Source organism: Odontesthes bonariensis, chromosome 14 (assembly GCF_027942865.1).
Source record: "Odontesthes bonariensis isolate fOdoBon6 chromosome 14, fOdoBon6.hap1, whole genome shotgun sequence".
NCBI classification, from domain to species: Eukaryota; Metazoa; Chordata; class Actinopteri; order Atheriniformes; family Atherinopsidae; genus Odontesthes; species Odontesthes bonariensis.
In genome coordinates this window covers 27,636,413-27,651,902 of record NC_134519.1, presented here as the reverse complement: position 1 = coordinate 27,651,902, position 15,490 = coordinate 27,636,413, and the positions used below count along the sequence as shown (strand labels likewise).

Here is a 15,490-nt window from a genome sequence, read left to right as displayed (position 1 = left end):
CCGCGCAAGCTCGACTTCCTACATAACAAGGCTAATAGACTGCGTCCGCTTCCTGTGTACATGTTAGCTAGTCCTGCTCGACTCCTAAGCATAACTGCTGTAAATATGAACACAATAACGTCGTTTAAGTGTTTTAAAGATGGTTGCTCGGGAAATTTTTGTTAAGAGTAATTATTTTAAAGTAATTTTGAGTTTAAATTGAGAGTCCGGTGGTTGTCTTGCTTCAACTACAGGTCAACGTTTCACTGATAAGAGGATTCTCCTGGTCACTGACATTTTACACTTGCATCAGAGAAACCGCAGACTTTTTTTTTTTCTTTTTTGAAGGGCAAAACAAACGTTCTCGAAATGTCGTGGTTCAGTCAAGTCAATCCAAGCTCAGGTCAACAGCAGCCCACTGACAGCCAAAGATTTGCAGCCACAAACATCCTTGGTAGCCCGACAGAGGGATCAGCGACCCTAGCCAACCTCGGCGGCAGGGCTGGCTTCTTCACTCCGAGCTTATCTAATTTTCCATCGGCTCCCCGTGGCGCTGCAAGCCCTCTCAGCCTTGAGAACCTGTCCTGTGCTTCTCTGAGTATAGGTCAAGCCAGGGAGCTGGAGCCCATCTCCTATGTAACCCTCCAGGAGCAGCGGTGTGTCCTGAGCTGGTTCCAGGGCTGGGCCGCCACACAGAGGGAACGGTTCCTACAGGACCTTCTGGGAAAAGCTGTGCCGGGGAAAGTGTGCACCCTCCTTGATTCACTCAGTACTCTTCAGGTACCGCTTCACTGTCACTCCGAAACATGCAGTGTGGTGAGTTTTGCCATTTGTTTACACGATGCGTGTGACATTTTCTCACCTGACAGGTCAAAGACAAGCTACCCAACATCTTTGAATGTCAGCTACGGCTGTGGACCCAGTGGTTTGAGTCTTGGGGGGAAGAAGAGAGGAATCATTTTCTGCACATGCTGGAAGAGCAGGACCCAGAGTTTGTTGCCCATTTTTACAGGAGTGTGGCTGGCACGGCAGGAATTGACTGAACAAAGTTTCCACTTCTACCAAGCACGGTGTTCACTCAATGTAAGGTGTTTTTACAGTACAGATTTCTACAGTTTCCTAAGCGCTGCGTCAGGCAGCCGTTCACAAATAAAGTTAATCAGGGCTGGAAGCTCTGCGTGTCTTGGTTCATTGGTTTCAGCTTGAAAGAAACACTTCAATGAATGGCTGTAAGGAGAAAAAGAGATTGCACAAGTTGTTTTTTTTTGTTTTTTTTTTATTTAAATTCTTCTGCACGTATGCTTAATCCATCTGGATATGACATATACAGGAGAACAATACCCTTTTTTTTTTTTTTTTTTTTTTTTACAGTTCATTGTTGTATATTTGTTTATTGTCTGAAATATAGAACAGTGGTAATCACAGGAATGTGTGTGAGAACTTCTTTATTTAGTGGATTATTTCATGATTGACCAAGGTTCAAAACTGAGGAACATACATTTAAAAAAAAAAAAAAGTGACCAAACAGAACAGTCTTGCGCTCCTTATATTATCCAGTCAGTTGATCCAGGAGAAACTAGAGCAAGTGGAAGCGGAAATTTGACTTCCTCAACACAGTAACTGATAAATGCATAGATTTTGTCAGTAAACCTCTGACCTGAAAAAGTGTAGAGGTGAGATCTGCTCCCAGAGTCATAAAAAGAAACCTGTCCCTGTTTATAGTCCAACAAGATACCCAGCGTTAAGGGTAGACTCTCAGTGTGAATCATAACCGGTTTCTTGTCAATAGCTCTGAGCTGACCCTGTTTGTTCAGGACAATAGTCCAGTAACCTTGTGCTGGCTTGAATGACGGCGATCCCTTTCTTTGAGCAGATTCACTGGCCATTCCAAGGTGGTAACAATTCTTCCCAGCTACGGACACCTCCCAGTAATGTCTGCCACTTGAGAAACCAGTCTCACCCAGGACGCCGAGAACAATGTCAAACCTGCCTGGATGGTCGAGGACGTTTAATGGGTCCTCTGTGGTGGATACCTCAGCTTTATTTGCAGACAGAGCTATTCTCGGGTGTGCCGTGTCTGGATCCATGATCATCTTTGCTGGAAACCGAGAAATGTAGAATGAGTATCTTCATACAACATTTTTACATTTTATATATGTATATATAATATATATACAGTTTTCCAAGGTATGGGTATATATTATATAGCACACATGTTCACAAGTCTTTTTTCCAAGTCCAAGTCAAGTTTCAAGTCTCAAATGACTGAAATGAACGTTCTATCATTAGACACATTTGGTCTAGAAAAGACTGCATTGTAGTTATTGCAATGTTATGGCCTGAAAGCATGTGCTGTATTATCAACATATGTAATATCATTATACACTGCAGGATCGAAATTGATCAGAGCATGGTCACTTAAGAGGGCTATTTCAATCCAATGTGAAGAAACGCCATGAAAGCTTGTTTGAAGTATATAAATGTATTTGGAAATATGTGTGCTTGCTCTGCACCACAGGATACATGAACAGACATATTAATAACTGGCTGTGGAGCCTGAACTTCTCATGCATAACATGTTTCAGCACAATTTCAGTGCATTTTTCAGTTTTTTGACAGTGTCAACCTGGAATTTTATCAGGTGTCCCTGAAATTGTAAAAGTAGGCTATTTTAAAACAGCAATTAGATTGACGTTAAACTACATCCACCTAGACTTGGCTTAGCAATTAATTTGGTAACTGTTAACCTTGGCTACCTAACCTTAGTCCTTCCCAAATTTCGCAGGCTGCTGCAGATAAATCATCAACGCTGTGTAGTGAACAACGAAGCTATGATCTGCATATAGTTTACAACGCTGTTTACTTTGATTAGTTTGCGAGCGGTACCTGTCGAAAAGTTTCCCTTTCACATCAGTGAGAGTCTGACCTGTCCTTGTGCGTTTTTAGGTGCCTGATGAAGTTGGACGTAGTTGAGCCGGCATCATTTATCCTGATAATACACACTTTGCAAGTGGCCGTTTGCTTGTTCGCTGTCTGCGTGAACGCTTTATAACCAAGTGCGACAACTTATGGCACAGTTCCAGATGAGCTTGACGTTGCCATGGTTACAGTAGTTTTGAAATCAGTGGCTGTACGCATGCGTGAGGCTATGTCGCGCTCAGCCTGCCATCGGAATTAACGAAATAAAGATCAGAAACAATCATTTAATGAAATGAAGATTGTTTACGAGTCCCAAACCTCGAGTCCAAGTCAAGTCTCAGGTCTTTGTGCAACTTAAGTGCAAGTTGAGTCTAGTCGAGTCGCATGACTCGAGTCCCCATCTCTGGTATATAGTAGTTAGTATTGAAATGAATGAGTTACAACTAGTAGTTTCCAAAAAAAAACAAATGGCCAAATTTCAGACTATGTTTTTATCATTACATTTTTCCGGTTTGAACATTTATAATTTAGGGTAAAGGTTTTCATTTCAAACACTAAATACAAATATAAATATTAAAAGAAAAAAAGAAAAAATTCCAACAAATGAATGCTTCATTAGTGACTCACTGGAATGGATGACCTTATCTGCCAGGACACCTTGTTCCTCCAGAAGATCTGAGGAAAGAGGAGGCACAGCACATTTTTGCAGAGGGATTTGTATGTTTTCCTCAAGTTGGTCGTCTGATTTTTGCTACCCTCCCACTGAGACAAAACGCTACAATTTACACATTCAGTAATTAAGCATCTAGTACCTTTCTTCTGTTATATTCAATGAAAATACTCATTGTGTGTAGGAGCACTTTTGTGGTGTCAAAACGTACTGTTGTAGCTTTCCTGCAGCTTGTTTTTCTCGGTTCCCTGTTCTTCAAAGTCCCGCTGCAGCTTTCTGAGGGCGGCGTCCTTCTCTTGCAGCTGCCGGTGGAGGCGATCGGCATCCTCCTGGCTTTGTTGCAGTTGTCTTTGTAGGTCTGTTTGATGATATATGCACTTAAAAATACTGCAACAAATATCTCAGTGGATCTTGAGGACAGGTATATGAGTGCGTGTGATAATCAGGTCCATCTGAGGAGCTCACCTTCACAGTGGGTGTTGACAGTGCAGCATGTGTTCAGCTCTTTGACCTGTTTCTTTAAGTCTGACAGCAAGACGAAGTCAGAAAATTGGCAATAAACAGAAGAGAGACCAATAGAAATAGATTGAAATTGGAAATGAACAGTTTTGACCCATTAAGAAATACATTTGTTCACCTATTTTTCAAGAGGAAAAGATTCATGCCAAAGAATTAAAAAAAAGGTCAAACAAATATACTCTAAAAGGTTATTTCTACACAAATGAGCAACTTTAGTGCTGATCATCCAGATGAAATGTTAAAAATACGGAATTTGCTCCTACTACTGGAAATGTAGCAGAGTAGATTAAAAGATGGTGTTAGAAAGCAATGAAATGTATTTTCCAAAGGCCAAAGCATGCTTGCAGAACATCACAACGAACTTACCTTTGTTTGTAGTCTCAAGGTTCCTGTTCTCTTCTTGTTGTGTTTTGAGTCGTTCTTCCAGGTCTAAAAGATAAAGCAGAAAAGAAAGAAAAAACACACGATTGCATTATAACCTGGAATGTTTAAATGTTTGTCCTGGAAAAGAAGACGTGTCGTCATGCCATGTGACAGGCCTGAGTGTTACCAGCCCGTCTGGATATTTAGGAGACCTATTCCAGCACGCACAATGTGAGATTGTTGGATGACTGCACATAATTAGGTGACAAACCGGTGATACTCTTTCCAGTAGCTTTCGACGCCTGCTTCCGGGCCTTTTTCAGTTGAGCGCTCAACTCGGCGATCTTCATTACTGGCAGAGACACAAACGGTTTGGAATGTTATTTTGTTTTTGCTAAAACACGACAGACGGCGAGGAAAATCGAGAGAAAAAAACAAGTAAAAAATTCATACTTTGTTTATAATTCTCTGCGCCAGCATGTTTGAGCTGAAGTTCACTGTCTTCTAGTTGTTTCTTAGTCAAAATGAGTTTTTCTTGATGCTCTGAAAGTGATTTAGAGATCAGTGAAATATTTTTTGAGACAAAATCTGGGTATGGATTCCTTTATGCCGCACAACTGCTACGTTCTATTCTTTACCTGCAAGGTTTTCATCATATGTCTCCTTGAGATCTGATATTTCTTCCTCCAGCGGTTTTATTTTCTTGTGAAGTTCCATAATCTGACCCGCTGTAAAAGATGGAGCAGACCTACTTATTTCATGACACAAAGTGATAACTCACTGTCTTTCTTTTAAACCAAAGCAGAGCCAACACTTACTCAGATTAGCAATCCTTATATCTGTGGGATCCAGCACACTTGTTTTGTCTTTTATCTGATTTCTGATATTCTCCAGTTCACTCTCCAGGTCTTCAACAAAGGAAAAAACAAGAGTTTTATGTCCTGAAAATATATGTAGAAACATCATGCACGCTCATTCTTTATGGCGTTCTGCATCCCACCACTTATTCTCTGTGCTTGTGTCTCCAGTTCAGTCTCTTTTTGCCTCTCCAGTCTGGCTATTTCATCTTTTTGAACCAAGATTTGAAACACTAACAGAAAAAAAAAAAAAAAGGATGGATCAACAGGTTGTCCTGCCAACAACACATTTGACCGATTTTAAAAATAAAACAAAATTCCACGGTACTCACTCAGTTTTGAGTTTTCATCGTCTTTATCTTGAATTCCCTCGATCAGGTATTTGAGTTTGTCTTGGAGCGCTGCAGTAAAGAGATGAAAAAGCCTCATTTTGCAGGGTTTTTTGTACCTTTGCTGGAACTGATAGTGCCACGTCTATGTAACATGTAGCACAGATATGTTTCTGTATCTCACCGTTTATCTTGAAATGATCTGTGTCGTTTGCTGCCACATCTACCAGTCTCTCAATCTCCACTCGTAATGCAATAATTTGCAGGACTGAAAGAGTAAGACATCTTTGTATTCACTCTACGCACTTATTGGACGTAAAAATCAGACATTTTGATTGTTTCGGTGGCTTGTTAAGCATGGTGAACCCACTTCTTTGTGCCTGACCACTCCGTTGTTTCAGCTGTTCAGTTTTTTCAACCAGAGCTTTACTTTTTTCGTCAATGAGTCTTTGAAGCTCTGCAAAACACACATGAAACCTTTCTTTAACCTCTCCGCCACTGATCCACTCAGGAGCGCCTTCATATACGCAATCATTGCCGAACTGCATTTGTGTTCTACTTGAGTTGACAACAGCAACACACTCACCATCGATCTGGGATTTGGATACAGAGTTTTGCAGCTGTTTGTTCAGCTCCTCCAGCTGCGCAGTTAGTGTCGAAATTCTAAGAGCTGAAAGAACGAACAGACTGAAAATCAGTATTTGGGCTTCTCCTTAACTTTGAGGTCCTTGTCATGTTCGAGCAAACCTCCGATCACAGCTGCACCACTCACCAAGTGAAGTAACAGTGTCAGATTTGGACGTCAGTTCCTCAATTTTGGCATCCAGATCGTTCTGCAGGTCTACAAAGATACATAAATCACAACTCTTGATCCCACAGCAAGATTTCCTGGGTCCAGCATGGAGAGTGTGACGAGTGAGAGACCACACTCACCTTTAATTTTCTGCTCATACGCAGAACACTGTGCCTCTGTCTGGTTCAGACTGTTCTGCAGAGCTAGAAGAATCATATAATTCACAATCTATTCAGAGTGACTCCAATCTTCGGCTTTAATTCTCACCCCAAAAGCCTAAACTTGCCAGGACTAAACTTACATTTGATCAAAGCCTGATTATTTTTGTTCTCCTCCTCTTTACTCTTCAGTTGTTCCCTCAGCTCTAGAAAAGGTCAGGTCAGGATGAGGATGGTGTACATGGAAAGGAATAAAACAAGATCTTTGTGATAAATGAGTGATCAATTGGGTTATTGTAAACAGAGATAATAAAAACAGAGTGGGAGAAGGATCAGAGTATTTAAAAATAAATAAATCGAACCCTAACTGCAACAATATGGATATGGTGATGGGGAAACAGTAATGTAAAGATGTAGATCAGTGGTAAGTAACAGTTACTTACTGAGACTGAAGAATATTTAGTTCTACACTTTCCCTTTCAATAATGAAAAGAGCATACTCACCAGAAAGCGTGGCAGAAGTGGCTTTGTCCTCCGCTTGCTTTTCTTTTTCAATTTCCCTGAGCTGTCTTTGCAGATCAGTGATGGTCACGGCTGACAAACACAGAAAGAACACGCAAAGCAGGTCAGATCATTGCCATAAATAAAGACCAGCCCAGTGTTTTTCTCACAAAAACCAAGCGTAACGTGGCTGTTACACCTTGCTTTGTGTGGGGGAATGTCTACGTCACATGGTCTCGGCTGTGGGATGGGCGTCGAAAATGGGGTTTCTTGCCCCAGAGGCTGCAATCTCTGCGGCCTTCCTTGTGCCGAAGAGGCTGCAAACAACATCCTCCTTCTTTACTTACCCAGTTTGGCATTTGTCTGATTCTTCTCATTCAGCTCATTAACATATTGCTTCAGTTCTTCCTCCTTGGCTTTAAGCTTGTTTGTGAGCTCTGACACAAAGAAATTGAAACAGATTCATTATGTCATATGCAGGAGATCAGGATACACTAATGCACAAATGTAGTGTAGTGGCCATTTGTCCATAAAAAACAAATTAAACTTAAACCAAACTAAATCAAAAGGCCACTGATGCACCATGGGGATGTGGTTTAACGCAGGCAAAAGAAGATGAATGTCCAAAAATGAATTCTTGCGTTTTTCTGATGATTTATTTCCAAAACAATAAAACAAACAAAAGAACAAAGAAAACCTACTGCTCTCTCCCTTTCCCTGGTAAAAACCATTGGCCCACCCCAGTGCATGCTGGTACTCCAGGTGCCTACCTACATAAATAGACTCAGGTGCACAGTGTGACCCAATTAACAAAATATTCAAAACAAATAACTAACAAAGAATATTAGCAAGAAAAATCTAATCTAAATAAAGCATTGAAATGAATCAAATAAAGTTACTCATAATTAGTAAATTAAATTTACAACTAGAACCAAAAAACAAAAGCTAACTCTACAAATAGCTCCTACATGTAGTATGCACTATTTTTAAATGACTAAAAACTGTAGCAGTGTCTATCAGTGAGTCTTGGTCTGGAGATGCTTACCGGTCACTCTGGTGGTTTCTAACATCTTGGGGTTTGACAGCAGTGTCTTCAGATACTCCACCTGTGTCTGCAGCGTCACTATTTTCATCACTGAAGCACAGCAGGAACAAAAAAAAAGAAGAACGTACAGAGACAGAATTCACAAGAAACTCAACAGGAACAGTAAAAATATTCTCTCATCAAAGGGTTGAATAAGGAAAGCCCCACTGTCAGTGCACCTTTTTGCTCTCTGCCATTTCATACTCACTCTGCTTTGCGTTGCCTTGGCCACTGCTGTCTATTTCACTGAGCAGATCGTCCACTCTATTTTGCAATGCTGGGGAAAAGTAAATTGTATTTCATGAACAGTACATTTGATGATTTGTGGTTACTTTTGATCCCAGAAAGAAGTAGCTCCGAACTGGTGCATTTCAATTTGTTAAGTCAAAATACCATTTATTTCATCAATGGTCCCACTGGTGTTCTTATTCTGGAGGTTCCAAATCTGTTTCTGCAGCTCAATGATTGTTAAAACTGAAACGAACAAACAGATTTGTTTCATTCACAAATTCATAACTGTCAATGCTACACCAACTGGCCGTCAGCTGGTATTTGGCTGGTGTAACAGATGGTGGAAACCCCCCTCATCTCCCAGAACAATTTAAAGGTGCATATCTAAGACCCAGATTGTGAACGTTTGATGGTACAGCATTAGGTAACATGACCATATAGGTGGTGATGAAGCTAAAAGTGAGCAAACCCATAAAGATCATTAGTATTCAAACAGTGACCCGAGTGATCACACAAATCAGAAATGCATGCTCACCGTTTCGTGGCTTAGCGATCAGTCTCTCTATGTCTTCGGTTTTGGAGTTCAGTTCTGCTTGCTTCTGCTGCAGCTGCCTCTGCAGCTCTATGGAGGAGGTGGAGAAAAACTGTTTTTCCTCTGGGAGGCCGAAATATGACAGAAATATCATACACACAAAGGCAAAAGCACAAAGTGTTAGCTAGATGCATCTGCTATCACTGCAAATTCCAGATGCCACTGGAGTCCTGGAGGGCAGGTTGGAGGCGAGTTAAGTCACCCAGTTCCCCTTCTTTTAAAGTCATTTTAAAGACGACACAATTCCCTTTGCAAATCTAAGTAGTTAATAAAGATTTACATTACATTTAAAGTGTTCTGCATTTATCATGGCAGCGGTTACTCACTTGAAGTCATTTCTTTATCGTCAGAGGCTGAGATCTGCTTCCTCAAAGTCTTTAGTTCGCCGTGCAGCTTTATCACACTCAGAACTGACGCAGACAAACATGAGTGAATATGACTGCTCAGTCAATCGGGTTAGAAACTAATTATGAGATTTTCCTAATGTAGAAAGAAATACGAAACATAAGCTGCGACATGACTCACTCAGTGCTCCTTTGGTGTCGGTTCTGTTCAGTTCTGAAATCTTCTCCTCCAAATCAGTCTTTAGCACTGATAGGAAATAAAGGAATAAAACTGGAATATTCTTCAAATCAGAAACTAAATCATGAATCAGATGTCTTAGTTGAGGTCAGACCAGCAACGTACGCTTATTTCTTTCCTCGAGTCCAGAACACTCCCTGCGCGTCAGTCGCAGCTTCTCCTGCAGATCTGTTGTCAGAAAAGAGGGGAGCTGGTGATTAAAAGCTCTCACCTGAAATCATGCTCTGATTTTACAGAAAGGTCTTCCTGATGAAAACTCACCCGTTATCTCACTCTGAGCTTTGGCGTAGTCGTTTTTATATCTTTGGACCAGGGCAAAAATGTCTGATTTCAAACAAAGACACGTTGCGGTCAGTAATCTGTCGTGCATGTCGGTGTAAAGGACAAAGTGATGGGAATAAACGAGAGAATCATTTTTTTAACTATAAAGAAAGCTTGTAATAAACAGTATCCATCAATTTGTTCCTAAAAAATAATCGCTTGACAGTTTTCTCATGCGTTTTTTAGTTATCAGAGGTGCACTCACCCTGACTTTGACCTGTTGATGTTGCGTGGTGCTGCCGTCTCAGCTCCTCCATTATGTTGATGATTTTTCTGACTGGTCAAAGCAAGAGAAAAGTATTTTAGGTATTTTGAGAAGGAAAAAAAACTTCAGTGAGGGCAGACACCAAGTCTGACTCTAGTTCCTACTCCAACTCACTCATTTGTGCCATGGAGTAGTCTGCCCCCTCCAGCTGTTTCTGTAAAATTTCCTCGCGTTTTTTCTCTGCCTCCAGATTCACTCTGATCTCTGGGATGGAGAAACAAAAAACGCACCAGTTGAAGCCTTTCGAACTTTGCTGTTCAAGCATTGTGTCAAACTCGTTCTAATAAGACGAGCGTGTGTGTGGGAGTTGAATTGCCAGTGTGCTCATTCACCTCTGAGTGAGGCTTCCAGTGTCTCTTTGGCGGTCAACTTGACATTAGCAAGATGATCCATCTCGCCTTGGAGTCTCAGAATTTCTCTGGCTGAGGACAAATGAAAGAGGTTAGCAGGTCGATGCGAAAATGAATAGTAACCACGAGAAACTTCATCAAATGTTGCAGGTTGTTGAGTTGCAGACGCACTAAGTGTAGTGTTATGCTCATCATCATTCAACTGCATAATCTTCTCTTTAAGTAGCTCAACCTTTAGCCTCCATTGCCTCTGAGCATCTGGGAAATAAAAAAGAAAGGGGAGTGAAGCCTTAGGCTGCACGCCTTGAGACATGAAAGTGCCAGTAATGAGAGATGGGACGCGGCTTCAACCTCTGCACATGCAAAGCGCAGGACTCACCGGAAGAGGCGGTCCTGGATTCCTGAATGTGGACCCGTATCATTTTCTCCATCACTGTAATCTTACTGCGCACAGAAATCAGCTCCAGCACTGGGAAATCGATAGAGAGTGAAAATCAGGAGCTGTTTGATGAGGAGGTTTGAATATGTTGATCATAAAAAGGGGATTCTGCCAAATGTGGCCTGGTTAGATTACTAACCAGCTGAGATGGTGTCTCCTCGGTCTCGCAGCTCACTGATCTTCCTGTTGATTTCCTCTTGCAGATCTGATGGAAGTTAACATCGAGTGAGTCAACCAACTTCATCATGTTGTTGTAGCATTTCAAAGTGAGAGTAGTTTACCCAATTCTCTGCCGTCAGGAAGAACATCAGTTCCTGTCCTTGTCTGCTGTAAATCCCACACTTGATTTTCCAGTGAGATTATCTCTAAAACTGCACGGACAGAAAGCGCAGAATCAAGCACTTTTGTTTGCACAAATCACAAAAAGTTGAGCATCTTCCTCTACTCAGCTGTCCCAAATCATTAAAAAAAAAGCAACTCTTACTGAGTTTGGAGTTCTTGTTGCTTCTTCCAATTTGCTGTTTCTTGGCATTCAGATCATTGAGCTTCTCCTCCAACTCCTTCTGCAGCACTGTTCAACATGAGTGTGGAAATGAGGTAACACTAATACAAAGACAAATTCACTTCTTTTGCCCCTGACTGGGTAACTTTCTGGAAGAATATTAAACAAATAAAGCCAGGTTGAAATGTTTTTCAGATGAAGTATGATGTTTGAATCTTCTACTCCACTGACATTAAGTGAAATGTTTCAGATGCAAATGTAAAGAGTCTGCAAAAAAAAAAATATCACCAAAACTACCCACCTGAGAGTTCAGAGGCGTCAGTAGAACTGGCAGCAAGTTCAACCTTCCTCTGCAAAGTAGCCACCTCCCTGGTGAGGGTCATGATCTTTAGTACTAGAAATGACATTCATGTTAGATAAAAACAAAACCTTCAAAACGCAAATGAATAAATCGATAAAAGCAGGACATTTTAGTCCATTTCTGCTCGCCTTACTTTGAAATATCTCACTGTCAAACACCTCCAGCAGCTCGTTCATTTTCGTCTGCAGCTGGGTTTGATAAGCTGCCAAGAAATCACAGACAACGACTGAACATTGAACAACGTCCACGTCCGTGGAAATCATCTCCATGTGTTACACATATGCAGTGCAGTATATGCTGTTCAAATCTTACAGCCAGAAACGGCCGACGCAGTCGAACTGCACGTCGCAAGTCTCATTTTCAGCTGCCTAACATCCCGCCTCAGCTCAAAGGCCTCCTCATCTGTGAGAGAGGGCAGAGGTTACAGTGTAGCAGAGCAACAGCACGCCCACCATGCAACTCGTGGCTTCACAGAATAGACCCTCACCGAGCTGGCTGTTACGGCGACTTGTTTGCTGAAGCTCCCCGTTCAGGGACGCCAGCTGTTCCTTCATATCTGACACAGAAAAGGCATGTTAGCATCGGCAGCTGGATGACACAAAGTCTGTATTTGCTCTTCTTCTTTAAGCGGAATCGCTGCCTTTGCCAGTTTTTCCAACAGTACTGATGATAAGTTAGTAACAGACAAAAGTTCCTCTCTAACCCTAGTGCTGGAATTGGAAATGAATCACTGCTGCACATGTTGTCAGGGATGAGTTCAAATAACTCCTTACCAGTGCAAAGTTTGATGTCAAATGTCTGTAAAAGAGAGAAAATGGATGAAAGAGTTTCTGTGTGTGTTAAAGATTTGCATTGATGAAAACAACCAGACCAAACGTGACCATGAAAGCAGGTCCTTACGAACCGTTATATTAACTTGGTCGAAATTTGTTCCATTTGGAAAGGTTATCTGTGGTGAATAATGATGAAAAAAAATCAGCACATGTGACTTTTTGCACTGCCCAACTCTTTGCATGACTATTTATGTGTCGAGTCAGAGTCATGGGAACTCACTGGGATCTTTGAAAGGACATCGTACACCTCCTGGTTTCCCAATTGACTCACAATATCCTCCACATTAGGATGGACTGAAAGCAAAACAAAGATAAATGCACAAAAATCACCATTAAAGTCATTTCTAATTTCAGTTCAAGTTTCACTTGCAACTTAGCAACCGACAACAACACTGATGAGCGCTGCTCCTTACCGTGTCTGTTGTCAGACGTCTGAAAGACACAGGTGAGAAGGAGGGGAACCCACAGAAAGGGAAAACCTCCTGACATCGCTCTTCTCATTTTGTGCGAATAAGCGCTTCTCTTCTGTCACCTGTCTCTTTATATTGGCACAGAATGACCAACGGCCTAGGGGGGGCACTGGCTTCCCAGAAAAAGGAGGAGCGAGCGAATGACTCTAGGGTTTTTTCGAGGTCATGTGTCGCAACCTTCCCGCAGAATGGGAAAGCAACACAAGGGCTCATTAAAGACGTATGTATGAAGAAAGGCTGAATCGACATGCTCAAACGGCTTTTAAAGATGAAGTCTCTTCATTTATATGAACGTTGCTCGTTATCTCAAGCAAACATTGAGCTAATGTTGAAAAAAAAAAGTGAGCCTGCATTTGAATATCAAGTGCACGACAGAAGCAGAAACATTTTGCCTTGAATTCGTCCTAAGTTTAAAAGGCAATGCTACACGTGTCATCAAGTACATCTATAATGTCTATATATAATCATTATAATATAGAATCATCTACAACTCATACAAAGTTTAAGGATCAGCAGAGCGGAGGTGTCGTGGTGCCCCTGAGGTGCATCCAAAGATGCAAAAGAATCTTGGTCTTGTTTGACATTTGAGGCTTGCAGGCCCAGCTGAAAGACTGCCCACTTTTTCTGAACAGTAAGGCTGATTAAGCCCTTTTAATCCCCCTTTTTTCTTTGACAGTTGAACGTAAGTGTTGACATCCTAGCACACGAGAAAAGTGACTGTAAAACTTTTTCTTCCAAGCCTAATCAGTAATGCAGAATCAGGTCATAAGAAACATCCTTTACAGGTATCTCTCACCACGATTCCAGGGCTGGTTGTGCGTCACTGACAGTATTTTCCTGTGTGTGTGAACTTCAGAGAAAGTTTGTATATTCGAAATGCCTGACAAATTCTTCTCTTGGTTTCTTTTTGCAATGTTGCTAGTAACCCTTGGAGATGAGTTCCTGCCCCAGTGCCAAAGAGCAAGAAGGCACCGGTGCAATTCTGTCTCGTTTTGAGAGTAGGAACTAATCTATCAAAGCCATAAATAAAATAAAAAATGTCAGGCCAGGGGTGGTCTGTGGTGTGGTGGGTACAGCAGGCGCCTCATGTACAAGAGGCTATAGTCCAGCTGGCCCCAGTTCGAGTCTCGCATCGGACGGCCTTTTGCTGCATGTTGTTCCCCCTCTCTCTCTCTCTGCCCCCTCCTTCCTGTCTTTCTACACTGTCCTATCTAATAAAGGCATGAAAAGCCCCCAAAAATAATTAAAAAATATGTCAGGCCTTAAAAACATGCCACCAACCGAAACACAATACTCGACGATCCCTGAACTTTTAAAAAAGCATAACACGGGGGGTATTGTGCATAAGGAGACGGGAAAACCAGCAATGATGAAAACAGAAGTTCCTGCATTTCACCTCCAGACTCATCCCGGACATGTGAAGCACGGCGCACATTTTGAATGTAAAAAATAAAAAAGAAGCTAGATGGGTTTTTTTCATTTTTAAAAATCACCATTCTAAGGAGACAACGGGAAAAAAAATCTGGCCTCAAAATACTAACTAATCAAAACACTAACTTATTTTATGAATTATGATTATTATTAATTAATTGAATTCCAATTGGCTTGAATTGGACTTACTATCTAAGTACCTTGAGATGACATTTGTTGTATTTGGCGCTATATAAAAAAAAATTAATTGAATTGAATTAACTCCAATCATCACGACACAGCCCCTCATATTGACACGCCCACGTCTAATCTACCCCCAGAGACGCTGAGCAGCCTCGGAAGTGATGAGTTTTTGTCGATTTAGCCAATGATGACCTAGAATTGTAGAAAAAAACTTGACTCTCCCGCCCCCTCCTCGAAGCCGGGCAGCCCTCGGCTCGGAAGCCTGGCTGTTAGTGGCGGCTTCATAACATGATTTCCTCAGTGAACGGCGGCGATTTCAGAACAAATCACTTCATTAAGCTACAGGACAACATGTTGTAGTTATGAGAGTAAATGCAGTATTGGGCATATCTTGTGTTTTGTGAATAACTGTTTTATCGTCAATGTAACATTGAAGATGTAGCAATTTCGCCAGAGAATGGGAGAGGCTGTCCGGCTTCCCGTGTTGTCTCTGAATAGCCGCGGCTGGTGTTGACGGACAGGAAACTGTGGGAGGATGTTTCAAAAATCTTAATAAATTTGCGGGGTTTTCTGCTGGATACGACTCAGAATGCTACAGTTTAGTCATAACCTGTAACAGATGATCTATTTGCCTTGTTTGGTTTGCTGAGAGACTTTGTTGAAATTGTGTTTGATTTTTATCTCGTTCTTTATCCATTTACCGGATTGTCAGCTGTGTCTGCCAGGAAAAACAGGGATTCTTTTAAATTATTAACTAG

General features: G+C 41.5%; 2 protein-coding genes across 2 annotated transcripts; one reads left to right on the top strand and one right to left on the bottom strand.

Moving 5' to 3' along the window:
• The first annotated feature begins 34 nt into the window (after nucleotides 1-34).
• c14h14orf119 (chromosome 14 C14orf119 homolog) lies at nucleotides 35-1,150 on the top strand. Its single transcript, XM_075483832.1, has 2 exons — nucleotides 35-759; nucleotides 849-1,150. The coding sequence occupies exons 1-2, from the start codon at nucleotides 349-351 to the stop codon at nucleotides 1,020-1,022; spliced, it is 585 nt and encodes a 194-aa protein (XP_075339947.1). The 5' UTR covers nucleotides 35-348; the 3' UTR covers nucleotides 1,023-1,150.
• An 11-nt stretch (nucleotides 1,151-1,161) lies between these two features.
• On the bottom strand, nucleotides 1,162-13,324 carry LOC142399255 (uncharacterized). Its single transcript, XM_075483827.1, has 43 exons — nucleotides 13,062-13,324; nucleotides 12,869-12,942; nucleotides 12,720-12,764; nucleotides 12,589-12,613; nucleotides 12,303-12,371; nucleotides 12,128-12,217; nucleotides 11,949-12,017; nucleotides 11,756-11,848; nucleotides 11,437-11,523; nucleotides 11,234-11,323; nucleotides 11,092-11,157; nucleotides 10,893-10,982; nucleotides 10,685-10,771; nucleotides 10,496-10,585; nucleotides 10,278-10,367; nucleotides 10,104-10,175; nucleotides 9,839-9,901; nucleotides 9,683-9,745; nucleotides 9,521-9,586; nucleotides 9,322-9,405; nucleotides 8,939-9,025; nucleotides 8,566-8,646; nucleotides 8,381-8,449; nucleotides 8,134-8,223; nucleotides 7,436-7,525; nucleotides 7,092-7,181; nucleotides 6,731-6,793; nucleotides 6,570-6,632; nucleotides 6,409-6,477; nucleotides 6,223-6,306; nucleotides 6,007-6,093; nucleotides 5,821-5,904; nucleotides 5,640-5,708; nucleotides 5,451-5,540; nucleotides 5,269-5,358; nucleotides 5,089-5,178; nucleotides 4,904-4,993; nucleotides 4,722-4,802; nucleotides 4,454-4,516; nucleotides 4,034-4,093; nucleotides 3,780-3,926; nucleotides 3,526-3,573; nucleotides 1,162-2,077 (listed from the first exon to the last, which is right to left on the bottom strand). The coding sequence occupies exons 1-43, from the start codon at nucleotides 13,147-13,149 to the stop codon at nucleotides 1,524-1,526; spliced, it is 3,840 nt and encodes a 1,279-aa protein (XP_075339942.1). The 5' UTR covers nucleotides 13,150-13,324; the 3' UTR covers nucleotides 1,162-1,523.
• Between the last annotated feature and the right edge of the window lie 2,166 nt (nucleotides 13,325-15,490).